The sequence below is a fragment of the Gallus gallus genome, chromosome 3, assembly GCF_016699485.2.
Source record: "Gallus gallus isolate bGalGal1 chromosome 3, bGalGal1.mat.broiler.GRCg7b, whole genome shotgun sequence".
Lineage (NCBI taxonomy): Eukaryota > Metazoa > Chordata > Aves > Galliformes > Phasianidae > Gallus > Gallus gallus.
The window spans coordinates 50,719,053-50,735,600 of NC_052534.1; the positions used below are offsets into that span (position 1 = coordinate 50,719,053).

Genomic DNA, 16,548 nt, shown 5'->3' on the forward strand with positions numbered 1-16,548 from the left:
GGCAGTACAAATAAAGCTCTTTTGTACCTGCTCTAAGACATAGCATGTGCCAGCCCATCTCAGCAAATATACCTTGGAAAGAAATGGAAAGCAGGATCAGAGATGCATAGAGAGGGAAATTTTAGAGCTGTCAATGCAAGTTTCTTCAGACGAGATGTGCTAGTACAGTTCCAAGAATGTGAGATGATAGTAACGTGTAGGAAAAATAATAATAATTTTTGATTGTTATGAATTATTATTTTTATGACTGCACCTCGTAGACATCCCTACGTCTGTACTTTTAAAAACAATAGCGGTCATCCAGGCTCCCCTTGGTTCAGTGAATGGAATTGACCGTTCTGGGCAGAACACAGGACTACATCTTTCAGGCCCATTTCCCCCCTCCCAATAAAGGCTGCATTCTGGGCAGGACAGAACAACCTCTTGACAGCATCAAATCCATGACGGCAGGATTTCCTCATTCAGAAACAGCCTTCAGGCAGACCTGTAAACTCCGTTCAAGTTTGCTTTATGGTGCCAGAGTAGCACAAAACAGCTCTAGCATCTGGCCTCAGGGGTTCAATCAGTTCTGTATGAATACTCATATGATGCAGTTATCATCTGCAAAGCTCATAGCTAAGCGCCTTGCTACCAAGTCTCGTGGCTTTGATTTAAGGAGCTCCCAGTAATCTGGGACACTACAATTAACATATTTAATAGAGCGACTAATGGGAAAGAAAGAAGGGGGAAAACCTGTATACTACAGCTTATGCTGATGCTAGGGTGGGAAAGGAATGAAACCTAGAAGTTTCAAACAACAAGAAGGACATGTGAACTTGCTAGTTTCTTCCTTTTACTGTGTATGATATAAGAGAAAAAAAGCCACAAAAAGTAATTCAAAGCTAGTAGACTAAGCCAGATTGATCCATATTTTCAAAGTTAACATCAGAGATTTAAACATTCACAAGCCTCCTCATCAAAAGGCAGGTAGGTGATCCACACTGTCTGGACACCGAAGGCTTCCAAAATGGCTCATGTGGTGGCACACAAATGATGCACACTTTTATACCCTTCTGTTCCCTACCTGCAGACCACAAACTCTGCAGATGGGTTACTGAAAGAGCTGGGCAACAACCAAGGATTCAATAGAAGTATATGTGGTTGTTCCATGTAAGAGTATAATAATAAAATGGATACAGTTCATAAACAGAACTTGAAGAAAAGTAGAAGCAATCTCTTAGTTAGGAACGAACAACTTTATTGTAATAATAATAAATCAAACACAGCTCTTCTGGTCAGTCAGGCACGTATGCACTGATTTCATGGGGAAAGCACAGCCAGCTTCAGGTGGCTTGGAGAAGCAGACAACAGTTCATCTGATCAATGGCCAGGTAATAGCAACTTATTGCATACCATAATGCTGACTTACAGCATTACAGTGCTGTAATGATCACCAAACAAAAGCTGTAGCAAGATAGCCTTGTGACTAAGTACATATTTATCTCTTACATTGTCTTTTACATGGTAGTTCAATTATCTCCAAACCAAGTATGCTAAACCTAAGAAATAGTTTCAAATGATATTCAAATCTGTACCTAGATAACCTTAACTCTAATTGTGTTTGCTGTATACCATATAGTAGATAGCACATTCATTGCCTATGGTTATTACATCCAGTAAACATAAAACAATGATAAAACCACTGCAGTAATTTTGGTACCAGATTAGATAAAATGACTCTTTGGATAAGGTGTCCCAGCATTTTAATTTCATGGGTTTGTTTCATCCCTTTCTGGAGAATGAAAGCAAGCTGTCCTTAGAGAAGAGTTTAAGCTATGTTCAGATGACAAAGAGAAGCAGTGGTCATTTTTGCTTAAAGCACTTTGGAGTTTTATTCCTTCTAGAAACAATAGAAGAGAGAAGTGATGTTGAGAGATGGCAAGTCTTCAAGGAATTTCCTCCAGCAGAACATGACTTTTCACTGTTGGCAAGAAACTACATTTGGCAAAGAATGACACAAAATGGAGGACGATCATATTTCTTTAGCAATGTAATCTACAGAGACTAGTTTTTTCCATCATTAACATAGGTCCAATTTTAGGTGCTTACAGAATCTGTTCAAATCAAACTAGTTAATGGATATATTTGTAAACTCAGACAATAATCTAATTGAAGAGTAAGAGTAGCATTCATCTGAGCTCACTTTAGCTAAGAGTTAGGCATTTGGGTCAGCTGGACATCTGGACTCCCTCACAAAGGATAGAAAAAGCAACTCAGCAGCCAGGAGCTGATTTACCACATGGCATAGGATACTCACTCTACAGATGTGCCCGGTGCCCGTATGCACACCTGGTTTTTAGGCAAGTTAGATGAATCCCATTCCTATTAATTAAGGGTGGGTAATAATGTTTCTAATCCTTTGGTAGCAGCACTGGTTGAGTTTTCTCCCCTGCCCTCACAATCCACCCTCATCCCTGCCATCTCCTGTCCCCAAGAAGAGTTGATTATTCCTTTCATTTGCACCAGCTTAGCTAAGACAGAGCTATAAAATGACTTGGTCCTGAAGAAACACCATTTTCCTATTACTCATCTATTTTTCTATGCACTTCTTGCTGAATTTTATCTATTTTTTTCTTAGACAGCTCACTTTAACATCTCCTGGACACACCAGGCATGGGAGCAGAGGCAGCAGCCCCCTGCACAGGGCGGGAGCAAGTGGCAGACAGGGTTAGGATCCCTGTTGAAGGATCCATAACATGAAGCTGCACCCTCATTCGTAAGAGGACTCTGCAGAGGATGCATGCCCTACCCAGCACTGTCTGGATTAGATCTACAGAATCCTCTTCACGGTAACAGGAGGTGCCTCAGTCCTCTGAGTCCCTGCACTATTCCTCTCCTTCCACTGCTCTTCACATCTTTTACAAGGCATATTATCCCTGGGCCGGAGCTGCAGACTTTCCTCCACACTCTGAGTCCCCTGTCTGGTTGAGAGCAGCAGTCCTTGCAGCAGCGTGTGGTCTTGTCAGATATTACAGAAGGTTTCATCCCAAAACTCTAGGAAAAAGAGCAGAATAACTCCTTGATACCTCACTGGTAACTTCAACAGACTGATTCCAGAGATGAACTGAGTACAAAGGAAGAGGAAAAAATTGAGCAAAGTAGCAACTATATAAATAATTTCTGTACATATATTTAGATATACACATAAACATAAGGTGGAATTCTACAACTTAATTTGTTTTAGAGTGGCACTGGACTAGTTCACTGTGGTTGCTATAGTATGAATGTCTCCTGAACAGTACCTGTGCACAGAGAAAATTATGTTCCTTCATGCATCAACATTTTTGAGTTAATATTCCTCTTTATTCCTAAGACTGTTGATTAGACCCCTTTCAAACTCAGTATCCACTGTCTGTGCATTATGTGAATAGCGTTCAGCACAGGGCATTGCTGAATCTCTGTCACAAACAACCTAGGAATAAAAAGATCAGCATTTCGGTTTATTTTTCCTGCATTTTGTTAAAAAACACGCTAGGAATTTTGAAGAAATCTAATGCATAAATACATATTTTGTCTGATTCAATAACATATACAATTCAAATGACACTGAATTATGAAACCAAGGGGCTGCTGTTTTTCACCAACATTGTAAATAGGAGCAATTTATTTATTTACCTTGACATTATCCAGAGGGCCAAATCAGACAATGTGATGTAACAGCACTGAGCTTAGCTTCCTGCCCCACCTTCCCCACAGCAAGCACCCAGACATAGCTGACCCCACAGACACAAAATGCTGTTTCTTTAATCTTAACACCGCACCTCTTCTGAGCAGGGAGGACAAGAACAGATTGGTATTAGTGATCTCAGCCCTTCTCAGACGGTTGGAAGCTTGCATATCTGAGCTGATGTGTCTAATTAGATACAGCAGTGATTCAGCCGTCAGCTGCGGGTCTGCGGTTTTGCTTCCAGTGTGTGCATCAGCGTGCTTCGCATCACCCTGTGACTGAGGTGTTTACTCTTCATCACAGTCGCTGTTATCTGTCAGAAGTGATACCGGAGTGGTTTCCAAAGAAAAGCGTTCCTTCATTTATTTACTTGGAAGTACTTTCATCGGCAGGCGCAAGGTTTCTTGGACTGAATGCTATTCTCATGGAAGGTAATAGCCTGTAAATCTCAATGTATTCCAGCCCTGGACAGGAATTTCTGCCCAGCTTTCCAGAAGTGTCACAGTGGAGTGTTTAGGCATGTCACTCGGATGCCATGCCCACTCACTCTGCTCAGTGACAGAGAAAGCTCCATTGCATCAGTTGTAGACTTGTGAATGCTTACCTGCCAGGAATTGGATGAGATCTTTTTTTTTTTTTTTTTTGTTAGGTGAAATGGCTTTCAGTAGCTAGCAGCATGAACTAGAGATGAACTGCTACTCTAGAGAGAAAAGTTTCTGTATGTCATTAACCTTGTCACCCTCTGTTGACACAGCAGAGAATGTAAGCAAAAAAAGGTCTCCTGATGCAAGAAAAAACTCAATGCTCAGTGTTTTCTCAGGCTTTATCCTAGTAGATTACAACAGCAAGAATAACCTTTCTCCATCAAGTTTCAGAAGTTTGAAAGTGATTATGTTTCCAGGTTTGAAATTACAATAGTCCATAGCTAAGAATCTAGGTGCCAGATCTTCAGATGGGGGGAAAAGGTACAGCTCTGCTGAAGTCTGAGGATGACACCTACTTATATCAGCTGAAGATACTGCTCTCAATATCAACGCATATTATCACTTCTGCTTACTTGCCAATTGCTACATTTGGTAATCTGTTTTCCATTGCAGTAGTAAATCCTTGTGAGGAGATAGAAAATGCAACTCTTAATTGTTGATATTTTCAACTCTAATATGAAATGTATATGGTCCTGAACTCAGCTCTTTGTGAATAAAAAGACTTTTAATTCATCTTAAGGAAACAATTAGAGATCATCCAAAGCGTATAAATTAACCAGATTTTCCTTTCCCTCTAGCAAAGCTTTATATATGTCTTTTCTTTTTCTTCCAGGTTGGCTTCTATTTTCTCTCAGGTGCAACTACAGTTTCCTAAGGCAATGAACTGAAAAAGAATCAGCAACATCTGGAGTTATCAGCACTTCTGCCAAACAAAATGAACACATCTGAAGAGGGCAGTTTCTCAGAATGAAAAGAGATGTGATGACTAACAAGGAAATGCAATTTACCAAAAATATCTCATTTAATCTTTTCTTAAATATATCGGCCTTGCAAGTCTCCTCTATCCCCTAAAAGCCCTACTCACATTATGCAGAAAATCTGTTGAGAAAATACTTGTTTGGCAGTTTAGTTAGCTATTGGGAGGTGAATGCATGTTTACAGATTGCTTGATAGCATCTGATAAACCGTAGATTCACATTCTCAGTTAACAGCGCTCAACTTTATTTTCATCAACAGAAAGAAACAGGCAAGGGAGGAGTCATCTCACTCCTAAACAGACACTAAATAGCTCAGCTGAACTGCTGAGCATTTCCTTAAAAGCAGTGGTTTCTCTCCTTTGACTCAAAAGCATAGTTTAGGAGGGGACCATCATCCACGTACAAGAGAAGTTATTTTCTTTCCCTAAAACAACTTTTCTTTGAGGTCCTAAATGAAGAGGTGCTGTGGCCATTAGCATTTACTAATATGTCAGTTAGGTATATTCAGCTTAACTTTCCTGTCCCTTCTTCCAAGACCTTACTCTTATTCTTCTTTCCCACACTGCCTCTTCTTGTCCCCACTAAAATCCCATTCTCTAGGATTCCCTCCCAAAAATCATTCCTTTTTTGTTGGCTACATTGTTTTTTGACTTCAGGTGCTAACAGCTCTAGCAAACACAGTTACTGGAACCATTCGAGTGCACACCTTCCTTAAACAGAAATTAAAGGATATTATCATTTACAAATCGTCCTGTCCTAAGTTTCATTATCATCTCAGTGAATACGGACTAGACTCACCCCTCCTAACCATGAACACTTGGATAAGAGACCTACATTAGGTTTATAGACACTCAAGTCACAGAGGCAACAGTCCCCTTCTCGGGGGCTTTCATACCTTTCACAGTTTTAATTCTCCCATGAAGATATTCATTTATTTCACTAGTTACATAAAAGAAGGCCTAAGTGGCAATATACCTTATTTTGGGATATCCATTATGCGTCAAAGACAGAGTGAAGCTGAGTTTGTATCTTTTCCTTTCATATATACATCTTAAAATTATCTGAATACTTGGAAATAATAAGTACAGACAACGATAGAGGATGTAATTTTTATTTGCTTCAGGGCAATCTCCTCTGAGGCCTCCTCTTGCATCAAGTTTGTTACTCTTCAGGCTCTATTGATGTTAAGGGGAGTGCAGCACTTGACAACATCAGGCCTGTTGCCAGTACTGATGACCCTCACCAATTTCAACACAAAGAAGGAAAAATACATATATATGATAATGATTTTGAAAAGAAAAATAAAACTAGGCTTTATTCAATTAATAAAAGCCTCCAGTATCACACTTCTGTTAATTGTTGACAAAAATCAAGGGATGTTGCAAATCTGGATATTTGCACTGGAGTGCTATTTTCTTTTCTTTGTTGCTGTTTTTCCTCCTCAAAAGTAATGAAACCATGGCACATTCCTTTCCTGTCCTTTAGTATAATAAAAAAAAGGGGACAGTCCAGCATGAAAGTATGAGCAGTGTCAGGAGTTACCCCTCTCCTGGTGGCTGCAGGATGACGGATGCTAAGACCAGGGCAGGTTATCCTCCAAGGCAGAAGGGATTCATAGTGCAATAGCTGGTCTTGAGATGGCTTCCACAGGGAATAAGCCTGGCACCACCTGCTTAAGAGAGCAACAGAAAGCAACATCAGTAGTCAAGCCATCTTGGAGAAAATTTCTAGTTGGAAGACAAACCGTTAACCGTTTTCCCTTTCATATTTTTGTCAGTTGAGGGATACATGAGGAAATCACATGAGCCATTTAGTCTGATTTGCATAAACTTAGAGAAGCGTGTGTCTAGAGTCTTATAGTCCTGTCTTATCATTAGAATTTTCTGTTTAACTGCAGCATTTTGTTTGGCTCATGGAACAAGTGAGAGGCCTGTCCTGTAGCTAATTTGAGGCCTGCCTGTTCCCTGTGACTGCAAACAAATCTGTAGCTTACTGGATAAAGTGTCATCTTTGTATTTCAAAAATAGTCAGTACAAATCCAATTAAAGATGTTTCTTTTCTTTCAAATATTATATTGTGTTTCTGTGTAAGCAGGGAACCCTGGATTACATTTCTCTCCAGGGGATCCTAAATGTTTATACAAATCACAGTAGGCAGCATTACAACACTTCCAACTTTTGCCACATGCACTTTGTCTCAACTTGAACTTGGTCAGAAATCTGTCAGACCACAAACTGTAAAAAAAATAATAATAATAAAACAAAAATGAAAGGAAACTGTCTTATTTTTGTTCCTTTTGAGGACATAATTCTATTAACAGTTCTGTGTGTCTCTTCTCCATCAATTTAATTACAGATTAATTAATTCTTAGCAGTTTTCTAAAGCCCAGCAAAATATCGCCTGACCCAAAACGTTTCACAGCAGGGAAAAAAGCCAAGTTAGATAAAGAGAAAATCCGTCCTTTGGAAAAAAAAATGGTGTTTAGAAGAACAGTCAAGAGTGGAAAAAGATCAGCTCTCTCTTTTCCTCAGCAAAAACATCTCTGCATGTCTCACTCAGTAGTTTTCACATTACTTTTCTGTATATCATGTCCCAGACTGATCTTAACCACAAACTGGTAGCAGATATATTACATCCATGGATTTGCCATTTGGGGCTTTTCTCTGCTAGAAGACATCAGCATCAAAGCAGTCATATATAGCCATATTCATAGCTTGCAATGCCATATCCTGCTGGATGGTGCTTTGCCATCAGTTTCATGCCACAGTCATGGACTCCATTCTGAACAGGCACAGAATGCCTGACACAGCTTGAAGCTGCAGCCCAGACAATTTAGTTTGACTCCAAGGCTTATGCAATTCAATCAGAAATAGAGAGGTCTATATTAGAAAGAAACCAAACAAGGAAGCTCTGTCAAAGTGTACATTTGTTGTTGCCCAAGACAACAATAGAGTTTGCACCCTTTTCTGTGAAATCATGTGTTGCTTCTAACAGGCAGGTTGGGACTGCCATCTGCTTACATTTATATTTTTATAGGGTCTTTTATCACAAGGCTCCCAAAACACTTTACACACTAACACCTTGATTCTCTGTTGCAACAGGAGGCAGGTTTAAATTAAAATAATGTGCAGCTTGTAATCTAGGAATTGGGCTCTTTCATCTCTTGAGTGGAGTTGTTCTAAAGAAGGTACAATAAGCCACAGCCTCAGTATGAAAAATAAATTCCTGACAGAGGGGAAAACAGACAGACTTAGAAAAAAGAAGCTACATTTTGCGTGCAGAGCAGAAAGTGTTCGCAATGTAAAAGAGAAGCACATAGGTGTCTTTGGTCATTGGTGTGCAGGGGCTCTCTTCTATGAGGAAAAAAAAGCACAGCTCTAATAAGCACCCAGAGCCTTGTACAGCAGGCGATGACTGAGTATCACAGGGAAGTCCGAAGCGAGAGGTCTCCACACAGCAAGCAGCTGCCCCGTGTCAGTAAGGGGGGGCTGGCTCTTGCAGTCAGGCAGGATGACAGGCCAGGAGATGCACAAGATGTGACGAGTCCCTCCTGTGCTCCTGAATGCGGGAAGCAGGCATGCAGGGGACAGAAGTTCATCTCTCAGAGCACTTCCGCAGTGGGAATGCATTAATTAGTTACACAGCACAGGCCCATGCACCCTGCCATGGAGACTTTTGTATTGGATCTGCTGATTTCTGGACGTGGCTGTGCTAAGCAGGGAGAGCATGGTGTTCCCCTGGGTACAGGTACCCTATGGTCTTCGAAACACACAGCCACAAACATGCTAAGCCCTAGGAAGTGTGAGAAGGTGATTTGTACCCTAGACTACCAATTTGGCTTCCCAGATCAAAGCATCTGGTCAAGAAGAAAGGCTAAGAAGCTAAAAAAGGACTGGGAATAAGAGATGAGAAGGCATGGGGCAAAGGACAGGGAGAGGCAGGAATATCAGTGGAAAAATATCAGGGAGAAAGAGAAAGAAAAGCAAAAGGTACCATAGCAGAAACCCAGTTCATTACCAACACTTCTCCCCAGTTTGAGTTAAATCGTCCTCGCCCTCGTCCTCCCTGACCCTTGCTCCTGTTCCCTGCACCTCCTTCCTGTGCTGCAGACCAGCTCGCTCCTTTACCTGCCCAGCCGCCCACAGGAAAATTCCCTAAATGTCAGCCTAGGGTGTGTTCTGGAGCTGGGGGGCTCAAAATAGCTCCTGCTGACTCCCCACCATCTCAGATAAATAAGTGAGTGCCTGCCAGAGATGAGGCTGCATCAGCTCCTCTGGTAGTTCTGTGAAGCTCTCACTGCTCCTTGCCTCTGGTTTTCAGAAGGTGCACTGAATGAAATGGCTTTTTTCAGGGCAAATGACACAATTGTGCTAAATGGTATGATTTGTTTGTTTGCTTCATCCCGGGAGGGGAGGAGGAGGGAAAGAATGTATATTTGATCTGATCCAAAACCCTTTTTTTGTTTTGTTTTTGTTGTTTCTGCTAAAATAACAATAATAAAAAAATCTTTAAATCAGTGGCTTAAAGTGCCCTACGCAAAAGAAGTTGAAGAGGGAAAGAGAGAAGTGAGACCTTGTTTATCTCTCAAGACTCATCTGATCTTCTGACACCCCATCCATGAGTGCGGAAACCCCGTGTTCAGAAGGAAACTAGAAGAACTGCCTCACATTTGGGAGACAAGCAGACTGCTTCCCCTGTCTCCTCCCTCTGCACCCAGGTGCCAGTGCCCACTGACCCCATTCCCCAGGACACTGAGCTGTGCTGCCTGCTGGGAACTGCCCTATGCCACTTTGCTGCCTCAGTCGCCCTGCCGCCAACACTGCGCCTAGGTGGGTACGTCTCAGGCCACCAGAGTGTGCTCGAAGTGGATAGCCAGCCAAGTGTGTATTAATTAAACTTAAAAGTTCTATTTATTGCCAAACACAGGGGGATTACGCATACAACAAGCAGCAGAAAGTACTCCAAAATGTTCTCACCCCTTTAATTACTGTGCTATAGTTAGCCTGGCATACTGGTGTATAATCAACACGGCTGCACGTACTGTTTACAGCAAGCACTCAGGAGAAGGAAACTTCTGACTTGACAGCCTCTCCAAGCAGCTGCGATGTTTGGAGGTGCAGGAGGAGTCCAGAAGGCACTGAAGTGCCCTTTTATTCACTCCCTCCTGGAAGCCTGTGTCTCAAGGGCCCACCGCCAGCCCGTGTGCCCCCCAGCAGCGCTTCCAGCCCCTCACACCAAAGCCCCTGTAGAGCCCAACGTGAGCTGAAATGAGAGAACCTGCCCTCCTGCAAGTTAATTATCATTACTCCACATTTTGCTGCTGGCAGATTTTAAAGCTGGACATCTTAGGAGTTGGAATTTATTTCACACTGTGATGTTCGGTGTGCTCACGGCCAATGCATTTCACAAGCAAGGTGAGTGGCAAAGCAAAGAAGCCAGGTATCTGTCCCACCAAAAGGCTGACCCTGAGTCCGTGAGTCTGTTTGTGGGACCACTCCCTTGAATTCAGCAAGATCCATGCTAGATCCAGTGGTGTGATGATACTTGGTTCCTCTTAGGGCTATCCTTCACCAAAGGTGAATCCTCCTTATTAAAAAGGAAGATGAAAAAAATCAGCAAAATACTGTAAAAATTTAATTGCTGGGTATGAAATGGCCCTGCTCTCACTCACATATACAACACACAGAGTTAATAGCCCTGACCTCTATGCTCCTTGGTTCCCTGATGTCCCAGCAGTGCCTTGGCAAGCAGCAGCACGTTGCAGTCCCCTGCTACTCAACCCGGTTGCCTTCAGCATCGGCAGCTCATTTTCCTTTCCTGAATCCCCAAACCTACAATTAATTTCCAGGTGTTTTCACTGAAATAGCATGAAGAAGATGAGACACATGTACCCATCAACAAGCAAGCAAAAAGAAATCCTTTAATCCTCTTTCATTTTCATAACTGATCATGTTCCAAACAATGTGCATTTTCCACAAGATCCTGGACAAAGGTTTCTTGAGTCATACCTCTTCCCATGTAGACAGATTTCCTGATCTGGACTGCCCAAACAATACAATGAACTGCGGGTAAATGAAATGGTAAGCATAGGAAATATCTTGGTAAGTCACACCACAGCACCACAAAGACTGCCACTACTACTGCCTTTGTTACAAACAGCCTGAGGCATCTGATATGTTCAGTACCTCCCCACTCATACACCTAGCAGCTCTTGTGTTTAACCATCACTAAAAATGGCTGACCCCGTCTTCCAGGACCTCAGAGTTTCCCTCAGAAGGCCTAACAAACAGCTCTTCTGCCACACAGACTGCAGTGGTGGTACAAATGATACCAGCTTCGTGCTGTGGGGTTATTTCTAAGCACGATTAGGTCTCTGCCTGGCTACAAACATCACCTGAGGAATCATCTGCAATAGCACTTATAGAGCAAAGAGTATTTTTGTCACTGTTTCATATCAACGAAACCGCCTCCAAATACTCTAGTACTCCAACAAAGACTGGGATATCTGAGAACTTCAAGGAATTCCAGAAACAGGGATTTAGCAGCTCTCCCAGCCCACAGTGAAAACAGAACAACGCCAAAGTCTTCTGAAGTAAAGCTACTCAGAAATTTTGTTACCAAAAAGTACCAATTCATTCCTAGGTTTGCCTTCCCAAACCTAGTGGCCACCTCAGCTCTCCAGGAACCTCACTCCACCTTTGAAGATGAACCTGGGGACTTGGGACATGAGTTCAGCTCTCAGGGTTTCCTCTCGTACAGCATTGCCCTGGAGCCCCTGGCCTTGGGCAGTTCACTGATGGGTTATATCTCACATTGCTCTCTGTCCCACTGAGCAGTGGTAGAGCCTATGGAACTGCCAGGAATTTCTTTCTCCTTCCTATGGTTTGCTTGCCTTTATACACATACCAGGAAAAATCAATAGCATTTTCTTCCAACCAAACTCCCAATTTTTAGCCAGCTTTATATTCTGTGCCTATATCGATATTCTCTGGGCCAAGAGTTAAAATTTGTAAGCTTCCAAATTGCTTTGAGACTTATTAAAAATGCCCTGAGAGGAATAGCTGACAGATCAGCAAACCGAACAACCCCAAATTATATCCATGTTCTTGCATCTGCGTGCATGTGCATGTACCTCCTCACAAACTGACAGCAAATGTTCCCTGCCATAGGACCAATGTTGCGTAAGTGGTATTAGCATGCAGAATTACTTTGCATCTGCATCTGGCACAGACTTTGCTGGACAGATGACTCATATTTATTCTGCTCTTAATTGCTGAGCCCTTTGAAGCAAATTCTTAATTCCATGGGTAAAATATTAATTTATTTGTATATGGTGGTACACCCGCTGCCAGGTGTTGCTGTGAACCAGGTGACAGTCCATCCTGCTCTGAATCCTGACTGTGTTTCATATGTTTGCTAGGAGTGTATTAAAGACACTTGGAGACAAATGAAGAAGGGCAAATTGCCTTCTCCCTAGAGACCAGCAAACACAAATGCTGCCCAAAAAGTTGCTGTGTGTGAGAGTGTTAATGTATGAAATGCATCCACTTGTCTCACGGTTGTCTGCAATGATGGTGGGGATAATGGTGGATGTTATCAGCCCTCAGTGTTTGAAGATTCAGATAGACCCAGAAGGCCTTCTTTAGACATTTAGAAAGAGGTTTTGCTCCCTAGGCACTAAGCATGGCCAGCATGCCAAAGACACAATACGGCTGGTGCAAGCCTTCTCCTAGGGCCAGGACTTGCAGGCCCCCTCAGCCATTCTGCCTATTGCTGTGAACTGCAGACTTCCTCAGGCATATGAACATGGTCTTTAGGTTCACAGTCCTCCTGTTTCCCCAGCAATCCCTGGGTTCTAACCCCTGGTTCCTTGCCACATTCCCTGCCTTTTGCTTCATCTTTTGCACTGCTGCATCAGCCAAGGCACAGCAGTCTGTTCCATGTAGAGCCCTTCAGCCCCTGGGTGTCCTACCTGTCCCTGCTCTCCATTACAGAGGTGTCAACAACTGTGCAGGACTACATGTGAGTCACACGGCACCCAGCGGTGACCCAGCAGTTCCTGTAAGATTGGCAGGCACTGTGCAATCCAAATGAATAAAAGGTCTTGTGTAAACACAACAGACGGTAAGGTTGTCACTGATGTGCAGTTAAAATAGCAAAAGTGCAGCTCACCTTGTTTCTTAAGACTGAGGGCTGGCTTGAGATATCAGTAAGTAGTTGTTTTATACCTGGCTTCAGCCCTAAGACCAGTGCTCCCTGATATTTAAAGAAGTGCTTTCTTCAGCTCGGCTACAATCCAGGGTGGTTTTTATTTTTTATTTTTTTTTATGCTGGCTTCAGACAAGCTGTGGGTGTCTGGGTGGGTGGGTTGAGTGACATATTAGCGAGGAAGCCTCCTCCCCTTTCAGAGCTTCTTGGAGAAGTCAGAAAGGCATCGTTTGAAAAAGTGACAGGCAGATCATGTTGGACTATTGCTGATGAAAAAAGGGTTTAAATCCATCAAGAATCTTGAAATTGGAACTGCACTGCTACAGAGAATGGGGTGAAGTGAACTTCACTAACCTCTATAAATATTATCTCTTTTAATTTCAGATTTGCTCCTAGAAGAGCCTTTTAAATGCACGTTCCCTCCTTTCAGCTCCTGGCATCCAATCAAACTAGATAACTAACAACAAGGAGCAGAGGATGTCTGTCCTTCGTCTCCATTTAGAAGTGAAAGATTCCCCCTTTCCTCCCACCCCCATCCCGCGGCTCTGAAGGTCTTCCAATTATCTCCTTTACCTGCCGCATTAAAACGTAAAGCATATGAGTTGCCAGAGATACGGAGTCTGAGGACGAGCCACTGTGGCAAAGCCATGACATTAGAACAGATGGAAAACTTCTCGGGAACAAAATGTGCACAAAAAAATGGGTTCTGGCTTTGAAGTGTATATTCACGGTGGTTGCTTTCATGTCTTTTGAAAAGCCCTAGCTCAAATCTGACCTACTTAGGCAACATTCTTATTTATGTCTCCGACTAAGGAGCTGTATATTTAGCAAATGAGAGGAAATCATCCCCCTGTCATGTTTATAGATTGGAGCAAACTTTGCTGTTTAATTCTTCAACAGATTTGTCTCCATGAAAGTGGATGTAATTTAAACACTGTTAAAAAAATCAATAAGTTCCAGAAACTTAGGATAAATGGAATCATAATTTCAAATATATAGAGAGAGATATTATATATGTATAGACACACATACAGAGAAAGGAAGAGAGAACATTTATTCAGTAGACTGCAGTTAAACCATATTTATTTAACTGGTTCAAGAGTAATGGATAAGGCTGAGCAAAGGTGGAGAGTGAATTGTAAGGCTTTGCCATTTTAATTGATGCTAAATGCTAACAGTATTCTGTAAGATACTGAGGAACAGAGGAAATCTTAGCTCTTCGTAAATTAGGTAGGTTTATCTGGACTAAAATGAAAATAAATTAAAATGAAATGAATGAAAACGAAATTAAAAGATGCTTAAGTTCAAGAAATTGAAGCTGAAAGGCACCTCAGGAGGTCATCTAATCCATCTCCATCTCCAAAAGGCAAGATGAATTAGATCCACGTTATCCTGGACTGATATCCATCTAACCTCCGTTTGGTAAGCTTCCAAGCAGCCTATTTCTCCGTTTTGCCATTATCACTAGTAGAAGGATCTTGCTGGCATCTAAGCTATGTCTCTCTCACTGCAGTAAAAGACCAATACCCCTTGTCCCAGTAGACAAAGAGGACAGGTTATTTCTTTCTTCTTTCCATTTCTCCTTCAAAACTTATCATGTTCTTCCCCTCCTCTTCAGGCAACTTCAGTTTGTTCACTCTTCTCTCAAGGATCATATTTCTAGTTTATCACAACCAAGTGACCCTATTGAATCATATTTCATGTGTAACCCATTTCATGTGAAACCTATTCTAAAATGATCCATACAGAGACCCAGATACTTCTCTCCAGGAAGGATGCTTAGCCAGTAATTTCCTGTTCTTTCATTAATAGTGTTGAGTTCCTACCTCAACAGAGAGGTTTGCATTTGTCCTCATTACCTCACATCATTCTGTTCAGGACACTCCTCTGATTTGTCCAGATTATTGCTAACTCTGAATCCATTCTCCTCCCTGCCTGCAGCTCATCCTACTTCACAAACCAAGCAAGAAACCTCTTTTCCACCATCCTAGCTATTAAAAAAAAAATACATACATGACACTTGCCTAACACAGAACCCAAAGAACCCCACTCAAATTCCCCTTTCAGTTTCACAGTTAATCACTGGCAATCACTGCTCTTTGACCACAGATAGCCACCCAGTCCTGCACTGTCAAAAAATGTCAGATTCTCCTTGTCGTTCTCTCTATGTTGCTTAGGACAATGTCTTGTAAAACAGTATCAAAAGTCTCATTAAAATCAGGACATGTGACATCCAATGCCTTTTTCCTACTCAGAAGGTTTGTCGCCTTGTCACAGAAGGAAGAGATTGGTGCCAGCTGTTCTGTGCACAACCTTGCAACATTTTCAAGGTGCTTACAGATCAATCCTTTGATCGTTCCATGTACAGGCAAGTAGTTGACTTGATTACAAATCCCTAGATTTGTCTTTTTCTCCCTGTTATGGATCGACATTATCTCTGCCCCTTTTCCATGTTCCAGAACCTGACTGTTCTCCATGATTTCTGGGGATAAATACTGAACATCCTGGGATTGTTTCAGCCAGTTCACTGAGCATCCTGGCCTGAATTTCATAAGGCCCAATGAATTAAAAAACTCTTAGTCTATCTCAATATTCTCTAATATCTTTCTCTACTGTAGCCTGAAATATTATATATATCCACTGGCTGTTAAGCCTCCAATCATATTTGAGTTTTTCAATGAATGTTGATTCAGAAGATGCATTCAGATACGGCTTTTTACTCTGGGGGATAATCTAGTCTTTCACAACCTTTTCAGGCTAAAGATTGCAGTTCTCAGGTCACGTCACTTCTCAGCTACTCAAAGAATATCTTAATCTCCCAAATGGAAAGGAGTGTGTGGCATCTAACAAAATCAAGCCCCCAAGTGAGGTTGATGCTTTGACAGAAATGGGGTATTTCAAGAGAATTGTGATTCGTCCTGACCAAAGCTGTGCTGAAAACACCAGAAGAGTACTTATCTTGCAGACAGACTTAGAAGGTCTGCAGTGTGCAGAAATGGAAGCACATCTTCAAAACCCTGCTAAATTCTGTTCACATCTTCAGTGATACCCAAATGTTTCTCCTGCTGTCCAACAATTTGGCCCACCTTAAACTGTGCTTAATTCCCCCACTTTGCCCTTCACAGTCATAACATTATATTTATACTTGTCTCCTTAATATGTGTTTAGAGAA

General features: G+C 41.9%; 1 protein-coding gene across 19 annotated transcripts in view; it reads right to left on the reverse strand.

The window, feature by feature from the left end:
- Nucleotides 1-1,216: 1,216 nt before the first annotated feature.
- The window catches only part of LOC112532107, a 75,310-nt gene continuing 59,978 nt past the window's right edge, over nucleotides 1,217-16,548 (reverse strand). For 10 of the 19 annotated variants that reach the window (XR_003074435.3, XR_003074428.3, XR_003074425.3 and 7 more), the window contains one exon: nucleotides 6,453-6,837. Coding sequence is in view for 3 of the 19 variants with exons in the window: in XM_040697960.2 (XP_040553894.1) it covers nucleotides 6,781-6,837 (57 nt within the window). In the remaining 16 variants the exon portion in view is untranslated. Of the gene's footprint in view, nucleotides 3,034-6,452; nucleotides 6,841-16,548 lie in introns of those variants that run through there. The other 9 variants (XR_003074436.3, XR_003074427.3, XR_003074426.3 and 6 more) reach the window with 2 other exon arrangements.